Source organism: Colobus angolensis, unplaced genomic scaffold, assembly GCF_000951035.1.
Source record: "Colobus angolensis palliatus isolate OR3802 unplaced genomic scaffold, Cang.pa_1.0 Scaffold92, whole genome shotgun sequence".
Lineage (NCBI taxonomy): Eukaryota > Metazoa > Chordata > Mammalia > Primates > Cercopithecidae > Colobus > Colobus angolensis.
In genome coordinates this window covers 10234094-10257861 of record NW_012123154.1, presented here as the reverse complement: position 1 = coordinate 10257861, position 23768 = coordinate 10234094, and the positions used below count along the sequence as shown (strand labels likewise).

Here is a 23768-nt window from a genome sequence, read left to right as displayed (position 1 = left end):
AGGTGATCTGCCCACCTCAGCCTACCAAAGTGCTGGGATTACAGGCATGAGCCACTGTGCCCGGCCAAAACAATTTTTTGCATAGGCAGGGTTTTCCTATGTTGCCCAGACTGGTCTTGAACTCCAGGCCTCAAGCACCTCTCCAACTTCGGCTTCCCAAAGTGCTGAGATTAAAGGCCTGAGCCATCGTGCCTGGCCTAATACTTTATTATCTCCACAATTTTGCGTTTTTCAAAATGTCATAGTTGGAATCATAAAGTATGTAGCCTTTTCAGGTTGGCTTCTTTCACTTAGTAATATCCACTTAAGTTTCCTCCGTGTCTTTTCATGTCTTTATAGCTCTTTTTTTTTTTTTCAGTGCTGCACAGTACTTTTTTTGTTAGACATGATTCAAGAAGTAATATAACAAGCCACTAGCTCCTTTTAGCTAATCGTGGTGAAAGAACTTTCAAAGTTCAACACATGTTCAATTTGTGGATTGTTATTTACAGTTATAAAGATGTTCATGCTGTATTTTGTTTAAATCTAGAATGTTTAACAAATTATGAAATAATAAATATTAAAGGATGACTCAACAAGTATATCAGAACACATGACTTTAGTACCATTCAAAGCTTTTGTAGGCTTTACTTATTTAACCTAAGCTTTCATATCTCCGAAGCGTCTTTGGGACTACTCTTGACATTGATTTTAGGGCTAGGTTGAGATACTACTATGAACTTCATTTTTAAAATGACACGTTTCCAATAAAGTAAAAAGTTGGTAGAGATTGGTCATACAACTTATTACCAAACTTGTCTCTAATGACATATAGCTATTTCAGAAAGTCAGATCTAATGGTAAAGGATAAAGTATTTCCATCAGTGAAATACTTCATATGATGTAGGCCATCAAGGCAGCCCTGAGAAGTGGATACTTGGGCATGAATGAATAGCACTGATAAATGCTAGAGTGTCAGAGTGTGTCAGAATGATTTTGGCAAGTTTAACAGTTACAAATTATATTACCTTGTCATCATCCATTTATGTCAGTGATAAACTGTGCTATTTTCATAATTTCTGATATTCTAAAAGTGTTTAGCATAAACCCCTTCCTATACTTGCTGCGATGAAGATAATGGTGATTTCAGTGGGACATGCTAAAATGGTAAATATTAGCAACTTAGTATTTATTTTTTAGGTGTTTTTCTGATATATGACTTTTTATATGAATATGGGTATGCTTTTTTCTTATGCAAATAAAATATTTTTACTTGGACTAATTAGTGAAAGAATAATGAAAATGTAAAATTTATTCATTTTAGAATGCACTTTGAAAATATTTATTGTGGCAGCACTATGAAATACTGGTTATAAGACGTGGAATAAGTACTTCTACAATTTTTTTGTGATAGCTTTAAAAGTATTTAGAATATCAAATATAGTTTTGATTTGGAGATTTCCTTTGAAAAAATGTATTGCTGACATGTTTGAAATTAAACTTACATAAATCTTCATTGTTTTAGTTTCTTTTTGGAAGTACTGGATTTAGCTTATAAATTATATAAGAATATAAAGTAAGTATAGCATATTGTTACAATTTTCTTCTTTTCTTTTTCAGGCTCAAACTGCTTTTTCTGCAAACCCTGCCAATCCAGCAATTTTGTCAGAAGCTTCTGCTCCTATCTCTCAAGATGGCAGTAGGTTTATACTTTGAGTTCATTCTCTGTGAACAGAAATATTGTTATCTTCTTTTGCTCAAATAAGGAATCCAAGATTTTTTTTTCTTTACAGGCTGCATAAAATTGGTAGTTAAGCTCAAATAGTTATGAATAAGAAAAAAAAGTTTATTTCAAAAAATAACCCTTTTTCTAATTAAGATAGTGAACTGTGGATATGGGGATGTATTTCATGGCTTAATGAAAATTGATTTTAGACTGACTTGTAAATCCCTAACATGTGGCTGATTCATTTATGAATGAGTTATATATATGAATTCACATGTAAGAACTATATGAATTCACATTTAAGAACTATCATCATGCTGCTGCTACTGAACTTTCTGAACTGTCTTCTGTCTTTCCTATGGGAGCTTCTGAAATTTCCAACCACCTCCTCTTTGAGAAACCTCTTAAATATTGAGGCCTTTATTCATTCTCTGTATCCTGTTTTTGGTCCCTTTTTCTTCAAGGTTCAGAGGGATTCAGGACAGAGCTCCTAAATACTATGACTTATGATACAAAACAAGTGTTAAATAAGTTTTGTGGCCTGTCATTTTGTCTTACAACAGTTTATAACCTTGCCTCATAGAAAATTCATTTTAAGTCACAGATAATTTAAGTCTCATGCAGAAAAGAGCTTTTGGAAATAGTATATAACTACTACTAAGTGAAATAATGTTAATATTTAAAAATACCATTTGCAGGATTTCATTGGAATGTGGTTAAAATTATTAAAATAATAAGACACTAAAATTTGCAAGCTTTCAAAAAAAATTGTTCAGAAGAATCATTCCATAGCCCTGTTTACAGAATGAGTTATAAAGTAGCTGACTTGACAAATAGATATTTTAGTCAGTTGTTCTGAATTGGTAAGTGGTATTCTTACTAAATTCCTAATCAAGTAAGTTTATTTTAAGAAACAGGAAAGGCAAGGTAGTTTATTTGGAAAAGTTATTTCTACTTGTGAGTGTTTAGGAATCTGGTTGTTTCAGTTCAGATGTCTTCATATTTTATGCATTTTAAACATTTTCTGTATTTTCCATTTCTAATGGTTACAGAGATGGGGAGATGCCTTTCCAAATTGCTACTTTAAATTCATTCCAGATTTTATAACTTAAGTATAATTTTGTTAATACGCAGAAGCCCATAATAAAAGAAGTTTTCATTTTGTGTGTTCTGTAAGTGCTTTTTAATTTATTCATTCATTCATTTACTTATTAGATCTCTATCCCAAACTATATCCGGAGCTGTCTCAATACATGGGGCTGAGTTTAAATGAAGAAGAAATACATGCAAATGTGGTCGTGGTTTCTGGTGCACCACTTCAGGGGGTACGTATAGTGTAATTAATTTTGAATTATATAAAACCATACTTTACATGTTAATATAAGCTTTCCTGTTTGTGGCTAACTCACAAATATACAATAGCATTGAACCTCACTTCGCAGAAATTTTAGACTCCCTTTTGGATATTGTTTCTTACATAATCTACTTCATTTTGTGCTACACGGTTTTGAGTTTATTAGGACTTAGATTCAGATACCTTTTACTAGTTCATTCTCCTTTGTCTTCTGCATTTAGTCATTTACTAAGTCCTGTTGATTCCGTTTCTGTTTCTTGTATTCATGTTGTCTGTTTTTTATCCATTCTAGTCCTACTATAACCATATTCAGGGTTTCTATACTTCTAGCCTTCATTATTATAGTATGCTCTTAAATTTCCTCTAGTAACTTATTTCGAGGTACTAAGCTGTTGCTAAGTTAATCATTCTGAAATATACATATAGGTCTATCATATCTTTGTTGCTCATAATCTTTTTTTTTGTTGTTGCTGCTGCTGCTGTTGTTGAGATGGAGTCTCACTCTGTCACCCAGGCTGGAGTGCAATGGTGTGATCTCAGTTCACTGCAACCTCTGCCTCTTGGGTTCAAGTGATTCTCCTGCCTTAGCCTCCCAAGTAGCTGGGACTACAAGCATGCGCCACCACACCCGGCTAATTTTTTGTATTTTTGGTAGAAACCGAGTTTCACCATGTTGACCACACTGGTCTCGAACACCTAACTTCAGGTGATCCACCTGCCTCGACCTCCCAGAGTGCTGGGATTACAGGCATGAGCCACTGCGCCCAGCCTTTGCTCTTAGTCTTTTAACATTCTTTTTGAAATCCAAAGCTCCATGTAATTAGACTCCATATTCTAGCTTAATTGTAATGGATCTGATAACCTTTTATTAAGGTTATTGCTATGACCATAGCACTTTGTACCACTTATTATAATTGTAGTTAAATCTGTGTCTGTCTTGTTGCCATATCCCAATGCATATACAGTACCTAGCATTTATGTATTTACCAAATATTTATTGAAAACTTGTGTTAGTGGTGATGCAGTTGGGAAAACAAATAATAGTAGGTATTTTAAGAGGTTGAAAAATTGAAAAAAACATAAATGGACATAGATGTAATTGCAGATAGCTAGCTGCTTCTCCTAGGACTGGGATGACACAGGGGAGAGACTGGAGTTAGCAGAACCTAGAACCTTGAGGGAAGAGCCCCACAGAGCTGGGACTCGGACCTCGAATGAGGGGACACTACTGGTGCCTCTGAGGGGTTGGAATGAGGCTGGTTCTGGGAGTGTCAGTAAAAGCTGCAGACTGGAACCAACTGCTACTGCCAGGGTAAAGGGCCAGGCTTACACAGTACTGACAGGAGCAGGAAGCACACAGGAAGGAACGAGGTGCTTATCACTCCAGTCACTGACAAACAAAATTATAATTTGCACAGTTAGGCCCAGCATATCACCAAGTAGAGTCTAGAAGGGTGGATTTGGAGCTGACAAACAGTAGCTTAATATCTGTTACCACCTACTCCTTTGACTACTCAGTATATCCACACACTTGTACAGATACTTGAATTTCATGTGACAACAACAACTTTATACTTTCTCCTTAAAAGATGAACTTCTTCATAAAATCAGAGTTCAGCAAACTTTATAAAGGGCTCCATAATAAATACCTTAGGCTTTCATGGTCACTTATGATCTTTATCACATATTCTTGTTGTTTGTTTACAATCTTTAAAAATATAAAAATCAATTTTAACTCGGGTGTACAAAATGAAACCATGTATCCCTTGATATAAATGAAGTTGCTCTCACCCTTTCTCTAGAAAGGGATGATACCAGTTAATGTGGCCATCTCTGGGCAGTGGTCATGGTATTGATTACTATATGATATTAATTACCCTTATAAGTATTCACATTCCCAACAGAATTTTTTTTTTTTTTTTTTTTTTGAGGTGGAGTCTTGCTCTGTCGCCCGGACTGGAGTGCAGTGGCCGGATCTCAGCTCACTGCAAGCTCCGCCTCCCGGGTTTACGCCATTCTCTTGCCTCAGCCTCCCAAGTAGCTGGGACTACAGGCACCCGCCACCTCGCCCAGCTAGTTTTTGTATTTTTAGTAGAGACGGGGTTTCACCATGTTAGCCAGGATGGTCTCGATCTCCTGACCTTGTGATCCGCCCGTCTCGGCCTCCCAAAGTGCTGGGATTACAGGCTTGAGCCACCGCGCCCGGCCCAATATTTTTAATTTAAAGGCAAAAGTGTAAAGTTAACCACTACCAGCAATTCATATATAAAGGTAAAAGGAGGTATAGAGGAACAGAAAGATTAATTGCTGTATTTACAGGAAATATACAAAGAAGAGAGTCATAGCTGCTCTGATTCGTATTTTAGTAACTGGTCCTGAGGCTGTAGTTAAAATTTAGAACTTCCTTTGTTCACTAAATGGATGCTCAGATCCCTTTGCCCTTGGGCAATACTTCAGCTGGTCTTTTTTTAAAAAAAGTTAATACCTAGAAGGGTGACCTAAACCTTCATTTTTTGTGTCTACATCTCCAGGGTTCTTCAGTGTGCCACCTTTTCTTTTTCTTCTGTTTTATTTTAAATTAATTTGTTGCTGGAGATTTCTGTTAACTCTTCATATCTAGTGAATTTTTCATTTCACATATTTTATTTTTCTTCTCGATGTTTCATCTGGATCTTCCTCTCCCCAGCTATTTATTGAGGTATAATTAACAAATAAAAATTGTTTATATTCAACTGTATATCTCAATACAACTTGAGGTATTGATAAACACACACACACAAACACACACATTGTGAAATGATTACCACAGTCAAGGTTATTAACATATCTGTCACCTCACATAGTTACATTTCTTTTGGTGTGTGGTGAGAACACTTAAGATGTACTCTTAGCAAATTTCAAGTATAGAGTACAGTATTATTAACTGTAGTTAACTATGCTGTACATTAGATCTCTAGAATGTACTCATAACTGAAAATCTGTACACTTTGACCAACATTTTCTCCTTCTTTGCCCTGCCCACCCCCAGCCCCTGACAACCTCCCTTCTACTCTCTACTTCTGTGAGTTTGACTCTTTTCAGATTCCACGTATAAGTGAGACCCAGACGGTACTTGTCTTTCTGTGTCTGTTTTATTTCACTTGGAATAATATTCTCTATGTTTATTCATGTTGTCCAAATGGCAGGATTTCCTCTTTTTAATGGCTTAATATTGTTACATTTCCTTTTTGGTTGGGGAAAGGTTCCACTTAAAATAAGACACCAGTTTTGGTTAGGAAAACTTGAAAAAATTAGAAACTTGTAACATGGTACCTGACACAGATCCCTAATGTAGGTATTCTGGAGCATTCTAGTTCGTGCATATGATTTGTTAATCATAATAATAGATGGTTATTAGAGTGGAGGAGACATAATAGTTGACTCTCTTTTGTGTGCCAGTGCCCATGCAGTTTTCATTTAATCCTCTCAGTAACACTGAGGTAAGAAGTTTGCCCCTTGTATGGAAATTCTGAAAGGATAAGCAGATTGTCAAAGATCGTGACATAAAGAACCGTCTGGAAAATATTTCAATAGTATATGGCCTTTAAGTTCAAAGATAATACATTTGAGATGAAGACAAGCCAATATACCGGTGAAACAAATGCCAGTGAATTCAAAGGGCAACAGAGAGTCATTGAATCTATTAGAGATGATATGTGTGGGAATAAGTTAATGAAGAATTAGTAATAGAGCCAGTGCCATTTTTATAGACATCAAACTTTATCTGAAGGAAATTATTTGTGGATTGCCCAGTTAATTATCATTGTTCTTTTCAAGGAGAGTGTTTCTGAATATTGACACATTGTATACGGTTTTGTCAGCAGTTGGTAGCAAGACCTTCCAGTGTGAACTATATGGTGGCTCCTGTTACCGGTAATGATGTTGGAATTCGTAGAGCAGAAATTAAGCAAGGGATTCGTGAAGTCATTTTGTGTAAGGATCAAGATGGAAAAATTGGACTCAGGCTTAAATCAATAGATAATGTAAGTATTTTAAATACCTATTTGAATTTGTCTAAATATCTTACATAATTGATTAACGTTAAAATAATTTGAAATGGAAATGCTTTAATTATAATAGTGCATCTGTAGTTGAGAATATTTTAAATCTACTAACTTAAATTTGTTCAGTTGGGGGTATTCTGTTTTGCAGAGGCATAGTTGGGACTTCAACCACATTACTTTGAAAGATGTTTTTCTTTTCTGAATATTCTAACTGGAATACATTTCACTGGCCTACATATAATGTACTTTGTATAATAGAATTGTGGCAATTAAATAGAGCAGATGTGAAGGTGTTAAGAAAAAACTGACCAATAGTAGTCAATGTCGGTGTGCTTTTTTTTTTTCTTTTTTTTTGAGACAGAGTCTCGCTCTGTCCCCAGGCTGCAGTGCAGTGGCGCGATCTTGACTCACTGCAACCTCCGTCTCCCGGATGTGTGTACATTTTTAAACCAAATGATCAGTATTTAACTTGTGAGGTGGTTTTTGCAGATTTGTTATTAACATTCTTCACATTTGAATTTAGTAGGTCATTTTTTGAGTAAAAGTTTCTTTCTAATTAGGGCAGCCATTACTTTATAATTACCTCTCACCTTAATATACTGAATATATGAAACAGGGTTACTTTCTGAAGAACCATTTAGAATTGTTAAGGACATGCTGAGTCTTTACCCCAATTTACAGTTTCAGCCATTACCTTATTGGATTCAGTTTCAGTCATACATCTGTAGCTTAGTGCATCCAGCCTTTCCACACAGAAAATGGTTAAGTGTGGTGCACTGCTGTAAATGGAGGAGGCTGATCTTGGCAGGAAGCCCCAACCCTGCCTGCCCACCCAGGGGGCTGAGGCCATCGATGATGGCCTTGCTCACTTGTATCTTATTCAGAATACATCTGTGTGCTTGGTTGGGATGTTCTGACTTTGCTGCCCTTTCTCCAAAATCTTCAGGGAATATACTGCTGCCCCTTCCACCAGGATTGCTCTTGTGTTCTTTCCTCTGTCCTAAAGAGAAAAGATACTTTTCATAGACCCCTTGGCCCTACTGTAGGAAATACTTGCAGTGGATTTGTTCACTTGGCCAAAGGGCATTTGTTCTCATATGGGGTGCTACCTAGTTCTTGCTTATCACTCTACAATGTAACAAGATACGTGATAGAAATGTGTGACCTAGCTTAGGATTGAAGTAGATGCACTTATATTTTTCCAGGCTTACTCTTCTTTTATACTTATCTATTTATATTTTGTTCAACTTCTGATTGAGATTTTACGTAAGTAAAAATATCCATGTAAGTAGTTATTTGTTAATAGTACTTGAGTTTTCTGTATTTATTTCATTGTGTGTTCCTGATAAGCCTGCGCATGTGGATTTAATATGCCCATCTTTTTAGTCTGACAAATAAACTTTAATCTTACTTGATTATACACAATTTAGCCAATAAGTAAAAGAATGCTTCAGCTCAAAAGGTAGAATTATGACCTTAAACTGTCATTTATTAAGCTGTAAAAGAACTCATCAAACTTTTTAATATGTGACTTGCTTTTCCCCTAAATATGATTATGGACTGATAATCTGGTATTCTATCAGACTCATAGACGCTTGCATTTATTAAAGTTGTCCCACTTTATTTTCCTTAGTTTTTTATTCCACGTTGAAGGGGGGGATTGTGGTTGGTCAGGTGGGTTATGATTCGGTATAAAAATCGCCATTGAAATCTCACTTTTTTGCCGTATTCTTTGGAGTTACTGTCTTGATAAATTTTTCAGTTTCTTTTGAGGTGATAACTGGATACACTCATATAGTTTTTCCTTTTTTTCTTTTTTTTTTTTTTTTTGTCACTAGGGTAGAGTTTTTAACATAAACAGTTGTTTCCTAATTTTCCAGCATTTTAAACTGTATCATAGTAGTGGTAAATGACAAAAATTATTTTCTTATTATCTAGGGTATATTTGTTCAGCTAGTCCAGGCTAATTCTCCAGCCTCGTTGGTTGGTCTGAGATTTGGGGACCAAGTACTCCAGATCAATGGTGAAAACTGTGCAGGGTGGAGCTCGGATAAAGCGCACAAGGTGCTCAAACAGGCTTTTGGAGAGAAGATTACCATGACCATTCGTGACAGGTAAGCTGTTACTAAACAGCTCAAATGAAAATTCAATACTAGTTTTCCATTTTTTTGGACTTTCAGAGTCTGTGAATATATTGTTGCAGAAAATGATAAAATGTTATTGATGAGCCTTATAGTCTTGCAGCTGTGTGGTGCAGACTTTTTGTTTGTTTGTTTTTAAAGCATGTTTTTAAAGCATTCTGATACGATACCTTATTTCAGAATTTATAGGACAAATCTCTAGAAAATAGAAAATGTATGTTGGAGAAGTAACTGAGTAGCAGGGTATCTCTGGGCTCACTTTCCGACTTACTGCTTAGAAACATCTGGCCTAGTTTTATCAGGACTCTCAAATTGTAGACATACTATCACAGTGGTCCCTCCTTGTGAGGGTCACAGCCCATGCAGACTTCCAAGTAGCGTGGGGGTTCTGAAAGCCATATCAAGACTTTTAGGTAGTTATGAAGCAGTAGTTTCCAAGAACATGGAATATTCTGTTTAGCAGCTCATTCACTTAGACCTTAAACATTTAGCACATGAAATAGGGGCCTCCATATATTTTCTTGTCTACTCTGTACCCAATTAAGGGTAGACCTATATCACATCGTTATAGTAAGCTTTGGGTTTTTGTTCCTTCTCAGTGAAACTTCTGTTTTATCTTTGTGTTTCCAGTTGCTCATTCAGTTTAGGTATTTAGTAAATGTTTCAGATGAATGTCCTTTTTTCTCTAAGCAGAGTTTCAAAGAGTAAGTTGTACTAACAGGAAGAAATGCCTCTTCTGAATTTAATATTGTAAACACAAGTTTATCATAAAACCCTTATGATAACATGATAACAGAGTTTATAGAGAATCAAGCAAATGTAACTGGTGTAACAACTTTAGAGGGACAGCTGGATGCCTTTTAATAATAGCTGCATGCCTTCCTTTCCAAAGGGGCTTGAGGAACTTACTGCTGCTTATTGCTGCTCTAGTCTTATTGCTGCTCTAGTTTTTCTTTTCAAATATAACAATGTATAAAATTTTCAAAGTCAAGTTGTGAGAAATATTTTAAAGGTTTTAAACAAAAGAAATAGTTCCTAAATATGATTTGGCTGTAGAAAATACCAAAAGTTAATAAAAAATAAAAATTATTTTTACCACTGTGATTTAGTTAAAAAGCTTATCTTATTCTTAATGCTGTAAAGTCTGATTAATTATAAAGGAAAAACATATTGATAAAACCATATAACGCAGTTGTCTTTGATACTTAAAGAAGGAAATGTTGATTAGTATATCAGTCAAACCATAATGAATAAACTTAAAAAAAACTTTTACACAAAGATGTTCTGTGAATGTATAAAATCAGAGCTATAAGTTGCTCTTATTTAGAAACAGTGTTTATTATAAAAGTATCCAATATGGCAACATTTATGGTATATGAAATCCATTAAAATGTTTACCTTAGAATTAAGTTTTTAATATAACCCATTATGTTTGTAGGCCCTTTGAACGGACGATTACCATGCATAAGGATAGCACTGGACATGTTGGTTTTATCTTTAAAAATGGAAAAATAACATCCATAGTGAAAGATAGCTCTGCAGCCAGAAATGGTCTTCTCACAGAACATAACATCTGTGAAATCAATGGACAGAATGTCATTGGATTGAAGGTAAGGAACAGACTTTGTGCCATGTTCTGCTGCAGTTTTAGAAAATGTCTGTCTTTTGACTGTATTTAGGTGGTGCTGTTTTCACATTGACTTAGGTGGGAGATGGGGAACGTGGGGCCTGGGCTCTTGCTCTGGCCAGTCACCGGAATTATTTGGGCTGTTATCTAGAACTACAGTTCCTATAACAAGGGGGCTGGAATAAATGATTTCAGAAGTACCTCACACTAGAATTCTGTGGAAATATGGGCAACAAAGATTTTTATGACATTCTAAATGAATAGTTGCCCAACATTTCTCAATCCAGGAATATAAGGAAATGAATAATAGTTTTGGTTCATATTAATACTTGATTTTTATAGTTTTTCTCCTCCACAGATGCCTAAATAAGTCTGTGTTAAGGTCAAAAAGTTTTAAACATGACCTCCTCATTTCACAGACTTTGATTTAGAATACACAGTTAACTAAGAGGAGATGGTAGTATTGTATATGGGGAAAATTATTTAATATTCAGAAAGGAAAAGGTTTTTTTTGACTAAAATATTCAACTCAGTTTACTTAAGCAATCTGGTTACTAGCTGTAAAATAGTGTACAATTAAACTTGGTAAGAAATACTAGGAAAAAATTAGAAATACCAAGAAGGATTTTAGAGATCTTAACAAAATGTAACAGGACATATATTTTTATTTCTTTACCAAGACTGGCATAGTTTTGTATTTATTAAATAAAGCCTCTGTGGAATTAATTTTTAATATGTGTTTTTATCAGGACTCTCAAATTGCAGACATACTATCAACATCTGGGACTGTAGTTACTATTACAATCATGCCTGCTTTTATCTTTGAACATATTATTAAGCGGTAAGTAAACAATTCCTCAACTTAATGCATATGGTTGTGTGACTTAATATAAGCACTATAGTTTAATTCTCAGCCCTTTGGGTCTTTTACCTAAGGAATGAATACTGGTGTTTATCTAGAAATTTGAAGTACGTTATTTAAGTCAGAGGGGTTGGTAAGGATGAGCTCATACAACTTCCCAATTATGGAATAAAGTCCACATATACTTTCCTCAGTTTTGATATTGCCTAGTAGAAAAAAAGAATGCAAGGAAAAGTGGGCATGCTTTTAGCTTTCAATTTGCAGTACAATTGACTGCAGTTGCACTGCCTACCACTCCTCTGCTCAGTATAAATATAGTTGTAGTGGTTCGTACTGGAGAATTCTTGCTGGTGGAATGCTAGGAGTAAGTTTCCCTTCTCTCCAGAATCTCAGGAAGCAGATAGACATGTGTGGTGTGTTGGTGCTGTCTGTGCTCAGGAACTGAGGATTAGAAAGCCAAGTGATCAGAAATGAAAAGAGGCAACAAGGTTACTTCTATACAGCTTTTCGTATTCTAGCATCTACCATAGCTGTTTTTGTCAAGCCAGCTTGGAATCCTTCTTTCAGAAGCTCTATCATGCATGTGAAAAGATTCATAAACATAACCATTGTAATGAAATTTTTATGTTGGCTTCTGGATAGAATGCACCTCCCTACCCTTGGAGGGGGTAAAAAGGAGTTATTGTCATGACGAATTGTTCTAAGGTTCTCTTTTCTTAAATCACTGATGGATCCCTCTACCCCAACTCATCACAGCCTTGTCATTTTGTTTTTTAAAAATCACCAGGCTTAATGTACAAGAATCCATTTGTATCCTAACTTCTCTAGCCAAATACAGATAGCCTTTCCCACTGAGTGTCTGTCAACAACTAGATTACCAGAGATGCTTCTGGACTCATTTAAAAGATCTTTCCCTTCTCTCCATTCACATTTGATGCTAACAGGTGCTAAATTGGAATTGGGAATTTTCATGGATTAACATAGCATTTTCAGAAACAAACAAACAAAAACAGAATCTCAGTATATAATAAAAGCACCTCTCTTGTAGGATGGCACCAAGCATTATGAAAAGCCTAATGGACCACACCATTCCTGAGGTTTAAAATTCATGGCACCATGGAAATGTAGCTGAACGTCTCCAGTTTCCTTCTTTGGCAACTTCTGTATTATGCACATGAAGCTTTCCCGGAGCCAGCAAGCATATGCTGCATGAGGACCTTTCTATCTTACATTATGGCTGGGAATCTTACTATTTCATCTGATACCTTGTTCAGATTTCAAAATAGTTGTAGCCTTATCCTGGTTTTACAGATGTGAAACTTTCAAGAGATTTACTGACTTTCCTAGAATAGTTTCTCTACTGGAAACCTGATGCTTTTATAAGCCATTGTGATTAGGATGACTGATACAGGCTTAGCTTTGTGTGAAAACCAGTCACCTTTCTCCTAGGTAATGAGTAGTGCTGTTCATATTACTTTAGTTCTATAGCATATTTGCATTTTTAACTTGCTACCATAGTACATTTAGAATGATTGCCTTTGATTTTTTAAAAAAATTCTTTGTGTGTGTGTGTGTGTAAAATGCCAATTAAGAACACTGGTTTCATTCCATGTAAGCATTAAACAGTGTATGTAGGTTGCAAGAGATTGTGATGATTCTCAAATTTTAACTACCTTCATTTAATATGCTTAAACTGTCGCCTTAACTGTGTTAAGCATCTAGACTAAAAGCCAAAATAAAATTATTGCTGCCTTTCTAAAACCCAAAATGTAGTTCTCTATTAACCTGAAATGTACACTAGCCCAGAACAGTTTAATGGTACTTACTGAGCTATAGCATAGCTGCTTAGTTGTTTTTGAGATTTTTTAGTCAATGCATAATGGAAACTTCTTTCTTCTAAAAGTTGCCAGTACCACTTTGTGAGAAGTGAATCACTATATATTTAATGTAAAAGTTATTACACTAAACAGGATAAACTTTTGACTCCTCTTTTGTTCATTTGTGGATTAAGTGGTATGATACTTAATTTTGGCATTTGACTCTTAAGATTCTGTAACCTAGCTACTTTGGGATGGTCTTAGAATATTTTTCTGGTAACTTGTTCCATTTCCTGACTCCTTGCAAACAAAATGATAGTGACATTTTATCCTGACTTTTTTCTTCTTTTTGGTTTATGTCTATTCTAATTAAATATGTATACATAAAGTTACATTTTAGTCTGTCTGTTACTGCATCATTTGCTTTCACCAAACTTATGCACGATCTAGAAGACAGGCAGGTGAAATTCACTTTCAGCTATGGGAGACGACATTTCCCAGAACAAGCTTGACATTCAGGGGCCCTAAGAACAGTTCACAGTGCTGAGACTGAGTGTCAGGAAAATTGCTTCCATCTGGGAACCCCAGATTACCAGGGCCAAGAGAGCTGGTTCACACCTGCCATGCAGCAGGAACTCACTGAGGCTACTGACTGTCCCTAGCAATACCTGAGACCAGATAATACTTAATAACACTTGAAACTGACTTTGAAAATTCTATTAGTGTGGTCTGACTCAAGTTTTTTCTCCTATATCATACTACCTGTAGGATACAACTGTTTTTAAAGAGTACAGAAACAATAAGTCACACAATTAACCATGGTTCAGAGGTTGAATGTAAAAGAAAATCTGCTACTGCTATACAGCTTGCCTTGTTTGAAATTTAGAACAGAAAAACAAAAATATTGGATTATGTACCTGAGTCTGAAGATAATTTCAAAAGTAATGGAATTACATTCATATTACTAAATATGGTTTTCTAGAAGATGATTCTAGATTTATGGTCTTAAAAACACTAGTCTTAAGTTACTTAAATAAAATGAAAACCGTTTTCTTTAGAGAAAAATATTTTTAATGTAGAAAAGATGAATAGCTATAATGAAATACAAACCGTTCCTATACACAGTAAACTTACTGTTATAAGAACTGCTAATCCTTCTCCAGGTTCTTAGAATCTGGGTACAGCATTATAGAAAGTAACCACTCTATGAAAACATACACCCAAAACCCGATGGGTAGCAATTGTGATAGATTAGGAAGACAAAACAGATTCAGAAGTAGCAGAGAATACTGCACATTTTCTTGGAAAATTGTTAATTGTTCAGTGCTTTGTGACAAGTTTCCCTAGCCCAATTTATCTCTTCGCTGTTCTCTGCTACCCTGTCCTGTCTTCTGACAATCATCATACAGGGATGATCATCTGCCTTACAATGTAACATGTTTTCCCCTAGCACTGCCACATTTTATCTGCCTTAAGAGAATGGCAACTAATGGCTTTCAACGAAGTAACCATGATTTAGAAAGTTTAAAACCACAAATTTTCCATGTGGTAAAACTTTTTTTTTTTTTTGAGACGGAGTCTTGCTCTGTCGCCCAGGCTGGAGTGCAGTGGCCGGATCTCAGCTCACTGCAAGCTCCGCCTCCCAGGTTCACGCCATTCTCCTGCCTCAGCCTCCCGAGTAGCTGGGACTACAGGCGCCCACCACCTCGCCCGGCTAGTTTTTTGTGTTTTTTAGTAGAGACGGGGTTTCACCGGGTTAGCCAGGATGGTCTCAATCTCCGGACCTCGTGATCCGCCCGTCTCGGCCTCCCAAAGTGCTGGGATTACAGGCTTGAGCCACCACGCCCGGCGTGGTAAAACTTCTAATTACTAGCATTGCACATTCACCAGTCTGTTTAAAAGTTTGGTTTAAAAATGCATTAAATAGAGTTCAGCTTAATATTCAGGAGAGGAAAAGGCACTTAATATTAATACTGCAATTTCCAGAAAATAATTTGTCTGTCTTCCCCTCCTGTGATGATACTGCTACACTGTTCATTCATCCATATACATGTCACAGCACCTGAGAGAAAGAGACATTTTGGTTAGGTAGGAAGTTGACCAGGAGGCACCCAAAGCAAACTTTACTCTGATGCTTACTCTTGCTTTGCTATTCATTTATTAAACAAGTGAAGTAAGTTCTATTTTTTCTTGTCTTCTTCCTATAATAAAACCCTTGAATACATTAAAAATAATTGCTTGGTACAAAGATCTCGTGAGGAATAATAAACCATTTAAGTGTAAATCTAAAGCCAAAACAACTGGAAATTATGGATATAGCACAGAATGCAAATAAATACCTTGGCAAAGTAAGTATAATACAGGTATAACATGAGAAAAAGGAGACATGTGAAGGAAAAGGTAGGGAATTGGTGTAAGGTTATTGGTTTATTTCCTTTTCCACTGGAAGGGGCCAAATGACATTAAAGTTACTAAGCAGAGAACTAAAGTCACAAATAATTTCATTTTTTTGAAACGGTCTCGCTTTTGCTCTTACCCAGGCTGGAGTACAGTGGCATGATCAAGCTCACTGCAGCCTCTATCTCCTGGGCTCAAGCTATCCTCCCATCTTAGCCTCTTAAGTAGCTGGGACCACAGGCATGTGTCATCACACTTGTCTAATATTTCTGATTTTTAGTAGAGATGAGGTTTTGCTATGTTGCCAAGGTTGGTCTCAAACTCTTGACCTCAAGCATCCTCCCACCTTGGCTTCCCAAAGTGCTGGCATTACAGGCCTGAGCCACTGAGCCTGGCCCAGAATTTTTAAGGTATACATTTAAGAAGAAATAACCATATAAAGTTGTGACACAGGGAAGAGAATGAAGGTAGGAAGTTACTGCTTACAGTGGGAAGTCAAGGGGTAACAGGAGACACTAGAAGAATTAAAAACCAAGTCCTCCAAATGATCAGAAAGCAAGAATTTGTAAGCAAACAATCGAGTGAATCTCCAAGAAATATTACTAAATGAAAAAAAAGGCCGGAAAAGTTTAATATTATACTTCACATAAACAATTTTATACACATATACCCTCTCATTCACAGGACACACACTGGTAAAGTACTGTAAGGAGGACTGGGAGGAGTCAGCGGTAGAAAGAAGCCTTAATTTTCATCATAGTTCCCTTTGTATTGTTTCTGGGTTTCTTCTTTTTTTTCCTTTTTTTTTTTTTTTTTTTTTTTTTACTATTCTAAAAATTTAAGATCATACTATTATCTTTTAAAAAATTATAGCTTTACAGTGGTTTTTAATTCTCCATATGAAAGTTCAAGACTCCCTTTTTGGAGTCTGATGCCTGTTAACATAAATCTAAATCCTGAGTAACCTACGAGATGCAGATCACCTGGCCAATCAAGAGGCTCCAGGGACATGTTTATAGCATGGAAAAACCATGGGTGTTTTTTGCCCAAGAATAGTGTTCCCTGATGGAAAAGGCAGGCTTGAGTTCATTATCTTGAGAAAAAAGATCAAGACAACCGCAGTAGCTGCTTACCTGTGTGGCCCTGTATTCTCTCACTGATTTTTGCTCCAAGGAGGTCCCAAACAAGCAGTTCACCAGACTGACTTCCAGATAAAACGGAATTTCCATCCCAGACAAAGCACCTGCAAGAATGATTCAGAAATAGTCCTTTCTTCATCATGAAGGAAAGACTATATTAAACTGGCCATTGTAAGCCCAAATGAAGTGATCATGAACGTGTCTGTAAATGTCTTTGCCCCCAGTAACTCACAAACTATACCTCTGGGGCTCATCTGATGTCATGGAGGAGATGAGCATTCCTGTCTGCACATCAATGACATTAAGACAGCCATCTGCTCCTGTGCTGAGAACATGGCGGCTATCTGCAACACAAGGTGAGACTCAGACATGAGTGACAGCTTCAGAATGTGGTTTAGATTATTCTGGATATTATTTCTGAGGCCAGTGGCCTAATCTCCACATTCATTTTCTTCAAAACCCTTGTATTTAAGCAATGACTATCCTCTCCTTGAAATGGTTCCAGCTCTTTCCAAGACGCAGGGATGAGATGACCCTTTATCTCAATGAGTTCACTGTTATCTTATAAATTAATTTCTCTAATGAGTTAAGGAATTAAAAATATCCAATTCTGCTTTTCTACCTGATGCAGATGCCACAAGTATACTGTACCCTGGCATAAAGCAGTGTTAGCTATTGGCAAAACCTCTTTTATCAGCAGATAGTGTTTTTCTTTGTAAATTTTATTGTTTATTTCAAAATTAACAATATTGTTTATATCAACATTCCAATTTACCTAGTATTATCTGTTTTAAAAAGGATAATATCTACCTGGGCTAAAAGCAGTGTCACATACAATCCCTGAATGGCATGGAATCTGGTGCATTAAGGTGGCCGTTGTGAGGTCCCAAATATTCACTGTGCCTTCTTTGGTGCCGGAAACTAACAGTGTGCTTGCAGGATTTAAACTGATTGTATCTACCTAAGGAAGAAAACACATTGATACATATTCCATTTAGATTTGTGGTCATTAGCTGTGTTTCTCTAGTCTGATTCAAATATGTAGTCATCATGATATAAATTAAACTCTATTGTGCAGTGTGCTGATGTTGCTAATGCAGATATATTTCAGCATCATCCTACTGATTAATAACATTTTTAAAATGAAATTAAATTCTTTATAAGCTAGTGAATACAAGAAAAAATGAAAATGAAGTATTTCTAGAGTAAATGTAATGCTGTTTTAAAATAGCTTAAAACTGACAGTCTCAGAAAGATAACTCTATTAATAATAAATTATACTGAGGCACCAAACTGCCTGAAGTACAGCCAGTCCATGATTATTTGAGGGTTTTGTGGGAGTGGGGGAATCTCTCGAGGCTATGCTTGTGTATCATCATGAATTATATACTAAATATTTCTCAAACTCAGCTAATCTGAAGACCATGGAAATTAGGCATCAGTTCACAACTTAGAGAAAAGGCAGTACTGTCAATTACAGCATAAGATGCAGCAGCGTGACCTGCAGAAAACACAGCAAGTGAGAACTGAGTGCCTACTGGCAGAGTGCCAACAGGCTGCATGCACTTGACCACCACAGACAGTTGGTCACTGTCCCCCACTGTTGGATGGGTGTCTCCTGGACAGATGGTCCCCTTCCACCTTCTGGATCAGGAAACATGAAGGATCATAGGCCCTATCTTGTTGCCCTAAAGAGTTTGAGGGTACCCAAATATTCAACGCTGCTCAGAAACTACTATTCTAGAATTCTAGTTGGATGGTAGCTAGTTCTCAGGGAAATGTGCAAAGAGGTAAATTGGAGGAAAAAACAAAACAAAACCAAGTAGACTTGGAAACCTAAAAAGTCAACACCAAACTGAGAGTTAGCCTATAATCTTCCATTAACCAAATAAAGCAAAACAACATCAACAAAACCAAAAACCTTCTTCCAGCCCAACCCCTAGACTTTTAAGGTCAGTTTTCTGCACAGTTTGTTGCTGGTACTTACACTGACATCATGTTCCAGCTCAGCCAGCAAGTCAAAGTGGTGTCTTTTGGTGCCTGGCATCTCCGCAGGAACACCAGACCACACCTAGGATGGAACATATTGCAGAAGGTATTTTCAAACATTTAACATAAAGTCATTTCTAGTGCATTCAAGAAAATCTCCTCTGCTCAATTTCCATTTAACAGACTTGCCAATAAAGTTAAGCTGCACAGTGCTCCAGCTCCGCCTCCCTATGCCTGCACTTTTCCCCACCAGCATGTGCTTGCTTACCATCCCTTGTTTGTGCCTGTGTGTTTCTATCACCTGCACTAGCTGCTGTAATCATGTGACTTTAGTATGTGAACTAAGGAAATATGAGTGTAGAAGTGTTACAGTGTTTTGAGAACACTACTAATGTTTCAAGAAGACCAAAAAGGATGTTACCCCCAAAATAACTAAAAATAGGTACAGGCAAATAAACTTATCTACAAGAATGGAAGAAAGATTTCTGAAAAACTCCTGGAGGAATCCTAACAATTTTAGGTTCTTGCTTTCTTTTACACAAACACAAAATAGAAACTGAAAATAATGAAAGCTGGTGTGGTTTATGTAAGATTCCAAAGAAAAGACCGAACATAGTCCTGCATCGAGAGAATGGTGAATGAATGTGAATTCAGATATTTTAAGTTTAAATAAAATGTGTCTTTTAATGATTCCCCACTTTAACTTGACATTTTCTAATTAACTATAATCCTTTCTGATCATGGCAGATGAAAGGGGCTGCTACTATACATTTCTTTCTAACACTGCTATTGAATGAATGCTAGACCATTCACCCCACAATGGAATATACAGTACAGAAATAATGATAAACTTCTTATTATATTAAGAAGTGGCTATAATTCCCACCACTGCACTCTAGCCCCAGCCTGGGTAACAGAGCAAGACACTGTCTCTAAAAAAATAAAGAAAGAAAGAAGTGTTTTTTTAAATAAAAAATAAAAAGAATGTACATATCACAAAGTATGTGATACGTAAGGATATTGACTGTTATTGCCTATGTTTAAAATATATATATTATTATATAAAGAAAATATATATACGTATATGTAATATTTAACAGATATTGTATTTTAAATATAAATAATATATGTAAGTAAATACATAAATATATGTTATAGATACAGTTTATATATATTTTTTAAACACAGGCAATAACATTCAATATCCTTACATATCACATGCTTTGTGAAAAAGAGTGAAGTGACTGAACACATTAACAACAGGTAGTTGAGTGGCTTATAATATCTGAATGTACAAACATTTTAAGCTAAAAATTATATATATGCCCTATAGCACACCAAGTTAAACAATTTTTTAAAGTTATATATTAACCTTCACTGTAGAGTCCCACGATGCAGAATACAGCCTGTTGTCATGCCAACAGATCTTACTAACAGCATCATCATGTCCCATTAATGTGTCCTGGCGTCTTCCAAATGCTATGGAATAAAAATAGCTAAAAGATAATGAGAAGTATTAAAACAGTAGTCTGGCTTAATTTTAAGGCTCTTAAACACATATTAAGGAAACATTAGGTTCTTTAATTCTATACTTACTAAGGCTCACTAGAATTACAAATTGCTTGTTCTCAAATTACTAAATCAAAATATTCAAAATTTGAATTTAAAATTAGAAATTTCCATGTCTGGCTCATTTGTGTTTTCACCTCAATTTAAAACTTAGAGAAAAACAGACTCCAATTGGAGAAGTTATTCAATCCAAGTAATCATATTCGAATCCAACCATACTGTCCTCATCTCTAATATGTGTTCCCTTTAGAAAACAGTGCTGTATCCAGGCAAGGAAAGCTTCTGGCTTTTCACACTTCATGTCCACAGAGGCAGCTATTCTGCACGTGGAATCACAGAGCGGGGTGCACAGATACATACACATTATTATCCCATGAAGAAGTTATGACAGTGGCATCTCCTGGCAAAAGTAAACAAGACGATAAAGCCTGAAATACAAATGATTTCACATTAACAATCTATAACAACTAGTAAGTCTCAAACACAGTAAAGCTATCTTATAAGTTCTCCCAAAAATTAATGCTCAAATTCTCTTTATGGTGGCTCTCCTCCTATTTACACAGATTTTCTCAACTGGCTAATTCCAGCTGTGGGGGTTTTTTCCCAAACGCAGGAAGGAATGTCCACATGTGTCAAGGGTATTTACGACCTAGGCTGATGACTCTCCAGGGTCCTGCCCCAGGCTGGAAGAAGCCCACTCACACTCTGGAGTAAATCTCCAGTGGGGGGCGGGCTGGGGAAGATTCTCAAGAAAGAAAATACCCGCTCTGGACTACAGACTTGTGTGGGTAAGAAAACCTTCCAAAATTTTTTAGAGAATTTCCAGAACTTTTGCATGATTTACATTAAAGATAAGATGTGTTCTTTCAGAAGAATTGGTTTTGTCATATTAAATATTCTACCAACTCAGAGACGCATAAATTAAGTAGCACATAACATTTAGTCTGACAGCTAAAAAAAAGGAAAGGTTTATTAAGTAGAATTCTACTGGGTAGCTCTCCAAGTATTTTAAGCTAAAAATGAAATCACAACAGTATGAGAAAATGGCAACCTGAAAAAAATTTTAAATTGAAATTAGAAGTAATCTAAGGTATTTAGTAGATTTACCACACAGGAATAAACTCAACTGTTTTGGGAGAAACAAAGTATCATTGTATGTGTGTGTATAAAACATACTACACAGATTTCTATCATAATACTAGTAAGATGAACTCACCATATTTGAAAATGATATGCTTCTCTGCAGCATTTTCGATTCTTTAGAAAACATCTTCAAAGTGGAATCTAATTTAATAATGAGAAGTGGACAGATAAGAAAGATTTCCTAACCATTACAGACGCCAAAGAATAGCTGCTCTTCTTGTTCCTGGTGGCCAACAGTACACTTTATACTCCAAAGTATAATCTTAGGGAAAACTGAATGTCAACAGAGCTAGATGACCTAAGGTCTCATCCAACATTAAGATTCTATGACCAGTAACCCCATGACAAAAACATCAATTTAAAATTCCAGAGCTGAGCATGGTGGCTCACACCTGTAATCCCAGCACTTTGGGAGGCTAAGGTGAGAGGATCACTTGAGGCCAGGTGTTCGAGACCAACCTGGCCAACATGGCAAAACCCCACCTCTACTAAAAATACAAAAATTAGCCAGGCATGGTGGCACATGCCTGTAGTCCCGGCTACTTGGGAGGCCAAGGCAGGAGAATCGCTTGAACCCAGGAGGCAGAGGTTGCGGTGAGCCGAGATCGTGTCACTGCACCCCAACCTAGGTGACAGAGTGAGACTCTGCCTCAAAAAAAATAAATAAATAAAAATAAAAAATAAAAAAATAAAATTCCAGCACAGACATGGTAGGTATACTGTTGACATTTCGGCATGATTCCAGGCAGAAATGTCACAGCTGGTATGCAGAAAGCTACAGGAAGGAAAATAGCAATTTTAATAGTAACATTGAAATAGTAATTTTAATACTAAATAAGACAAAAAGATCTTGGCAATATGTGTTCTTAAAAAACATTGCCCAATTATAGTGTGATACCCTTGCATTGAACATTAGTTATAGCAGGGAACCACTGACTTTCTAAATAACAAAGTAGAAATTAAAAATCCAAGCATTTAATTTTCTTGTTTTTGAGACAGAGTATCACTCTGTTGCCCAGGCTGGAGTGCATTGGTGTGATCTTGGCTCACTGCAACTTCTGTCTCCTAGATTCAAGCAATTCTTGTGCCTCAGCCTCCCGAGTAGCTGGGATTTTTGGAGTGCGCACCATGCCTGGTTAATTTGTGTATTTTTAGTAGAGACTGGGTTTCACAGTGTTGGCCAGGTTGGTCTCGAACTCCTGGCTTCAAGTGATCCGCCCCCCTCAGTCTCCCAAAATGCTGGGATTACAGGTGTGAGCAACTGCGCCCGGCCTCAAAACGACCTCTTAAAACCCGAGACTCACAAATTACAAGACTGTAATGTGCTTCAAACATCCTGTATTTGAGATATGTAACAATCTATTTTCTAACTTACACAGCATGATGTCAGAATGATCTTTAAATAATTTCTTCTGCACAGTATAACTTACTAATTCAACCCAATTTTTGCAACCCCAACACACAGAATTCCTGACAATTTTATAAACATGAGCCTCAATAAGACACTCTTCAGCATTAATTTGAAACCGAAAATGGAAGAATGAACACAGTATCACTTGAACTTTTCCCTGAGCAGTATAATTAGATCTGATAGTCTTCCCAACCTTGCTTTTGATTCTCTTAGGCAATTCTGAGCGTTCACCACAAAATCTATTTCAGATGATTAATTTGGGGCATCCTACGTTACATAAAGATGTTTTTCTCTTCTTGATGTCTAGTGGTTAGGATTTGGTGCTCTCACTGCAGCAGCCTGGGTTCATTTCTCAGTCAGGGAACCAAAAAAATGGAAAAAGAAAATAATAAAAGAAAGAAAAGATGTTTTTCTTGAAATCAAGGGTCCCCTGTACTAGAGGTGAGATCATGTTAAAGACTGCAGTAGAAAACCAAACACCGATGGCCGGGCGCGGTGGCTCAAGCCTGTAATCCCAGCACTTTGGGAGGCCGAGACGGGCGGATCACGAGGTCAGGAGATCGAGACCATC

General features: G+C 36.4%; 2 protein-coding genes across 7 annotated transcripts in view; one reads left to right on the top strand and one right to left on the bottom strand.

Annotated features, from left to right (window-relative positions):
* Positions 1-13956, top strand: part of SDCBP (syndecan binding protein (syntenin)) — a 30691-nt gene extending 16735 nt beyond the window's left edge. For 3 of the 6 annotated variants that reach the window (XM_011931951.1, XM_011931952.1, XM_011931955.1), the window contains exons 3-9: positions 1600-1678; positions 2921-3030; positions 6920-7081; positions 9041-9216; positions 10682-10853; positions 11620-11711; positions 12781-13956. In XM_011931951.1, coding sequence (XP_011787341.1) covers positions 1600-1678; positions 2921-3030; positions 6920-7081; positions 9041-9216; positions 10682-10853; positions 11620-11711; positions 12781-12835 — 846 coding nt within the window. In that variant the 3' untranslated portion in view covers positions 12836-13956. The remainder of the gene's footprint in view (positions 1-1599; positions 1679-2920; positions 3031-6919; positions 7082-9040; positions 9217-10681; positions 10854-11619; positions 11712-12780) is intronic. The other 3 variants (XM_011931953.1, XM_011931954.1, XM_011931956.1) reach the window with 2 other exon arrangements.
* Positions 13957-15516: 1560 nt separating this feature from the next.
* NSMAF (neutral sphingomyelinase (N-SMase) activation associated factor) overlaps positions 15517-23768 on the bottom strand; it is a 76654-nt gene continuing 68402 nt past the window's right edge. The window contains 8 exon segments of the mRNA XM_011931969.1: positions 15517-15611; positions 17080-17189; positions 17327-17429; positions 17896-18046; positions 19073-19156; positions 20447-20570; positions 21004-21071; positions 21860-21927. Of these exon segments, the coding sequence (XP_011787359.1) occupies positions 15517-15611; positions 17080-17189; positions 17327-17429; positions 17896-18046; positions 19073-19156; positions 20447-20570; positions 21004-21071; positions 21860-21927 (803 nt within the window).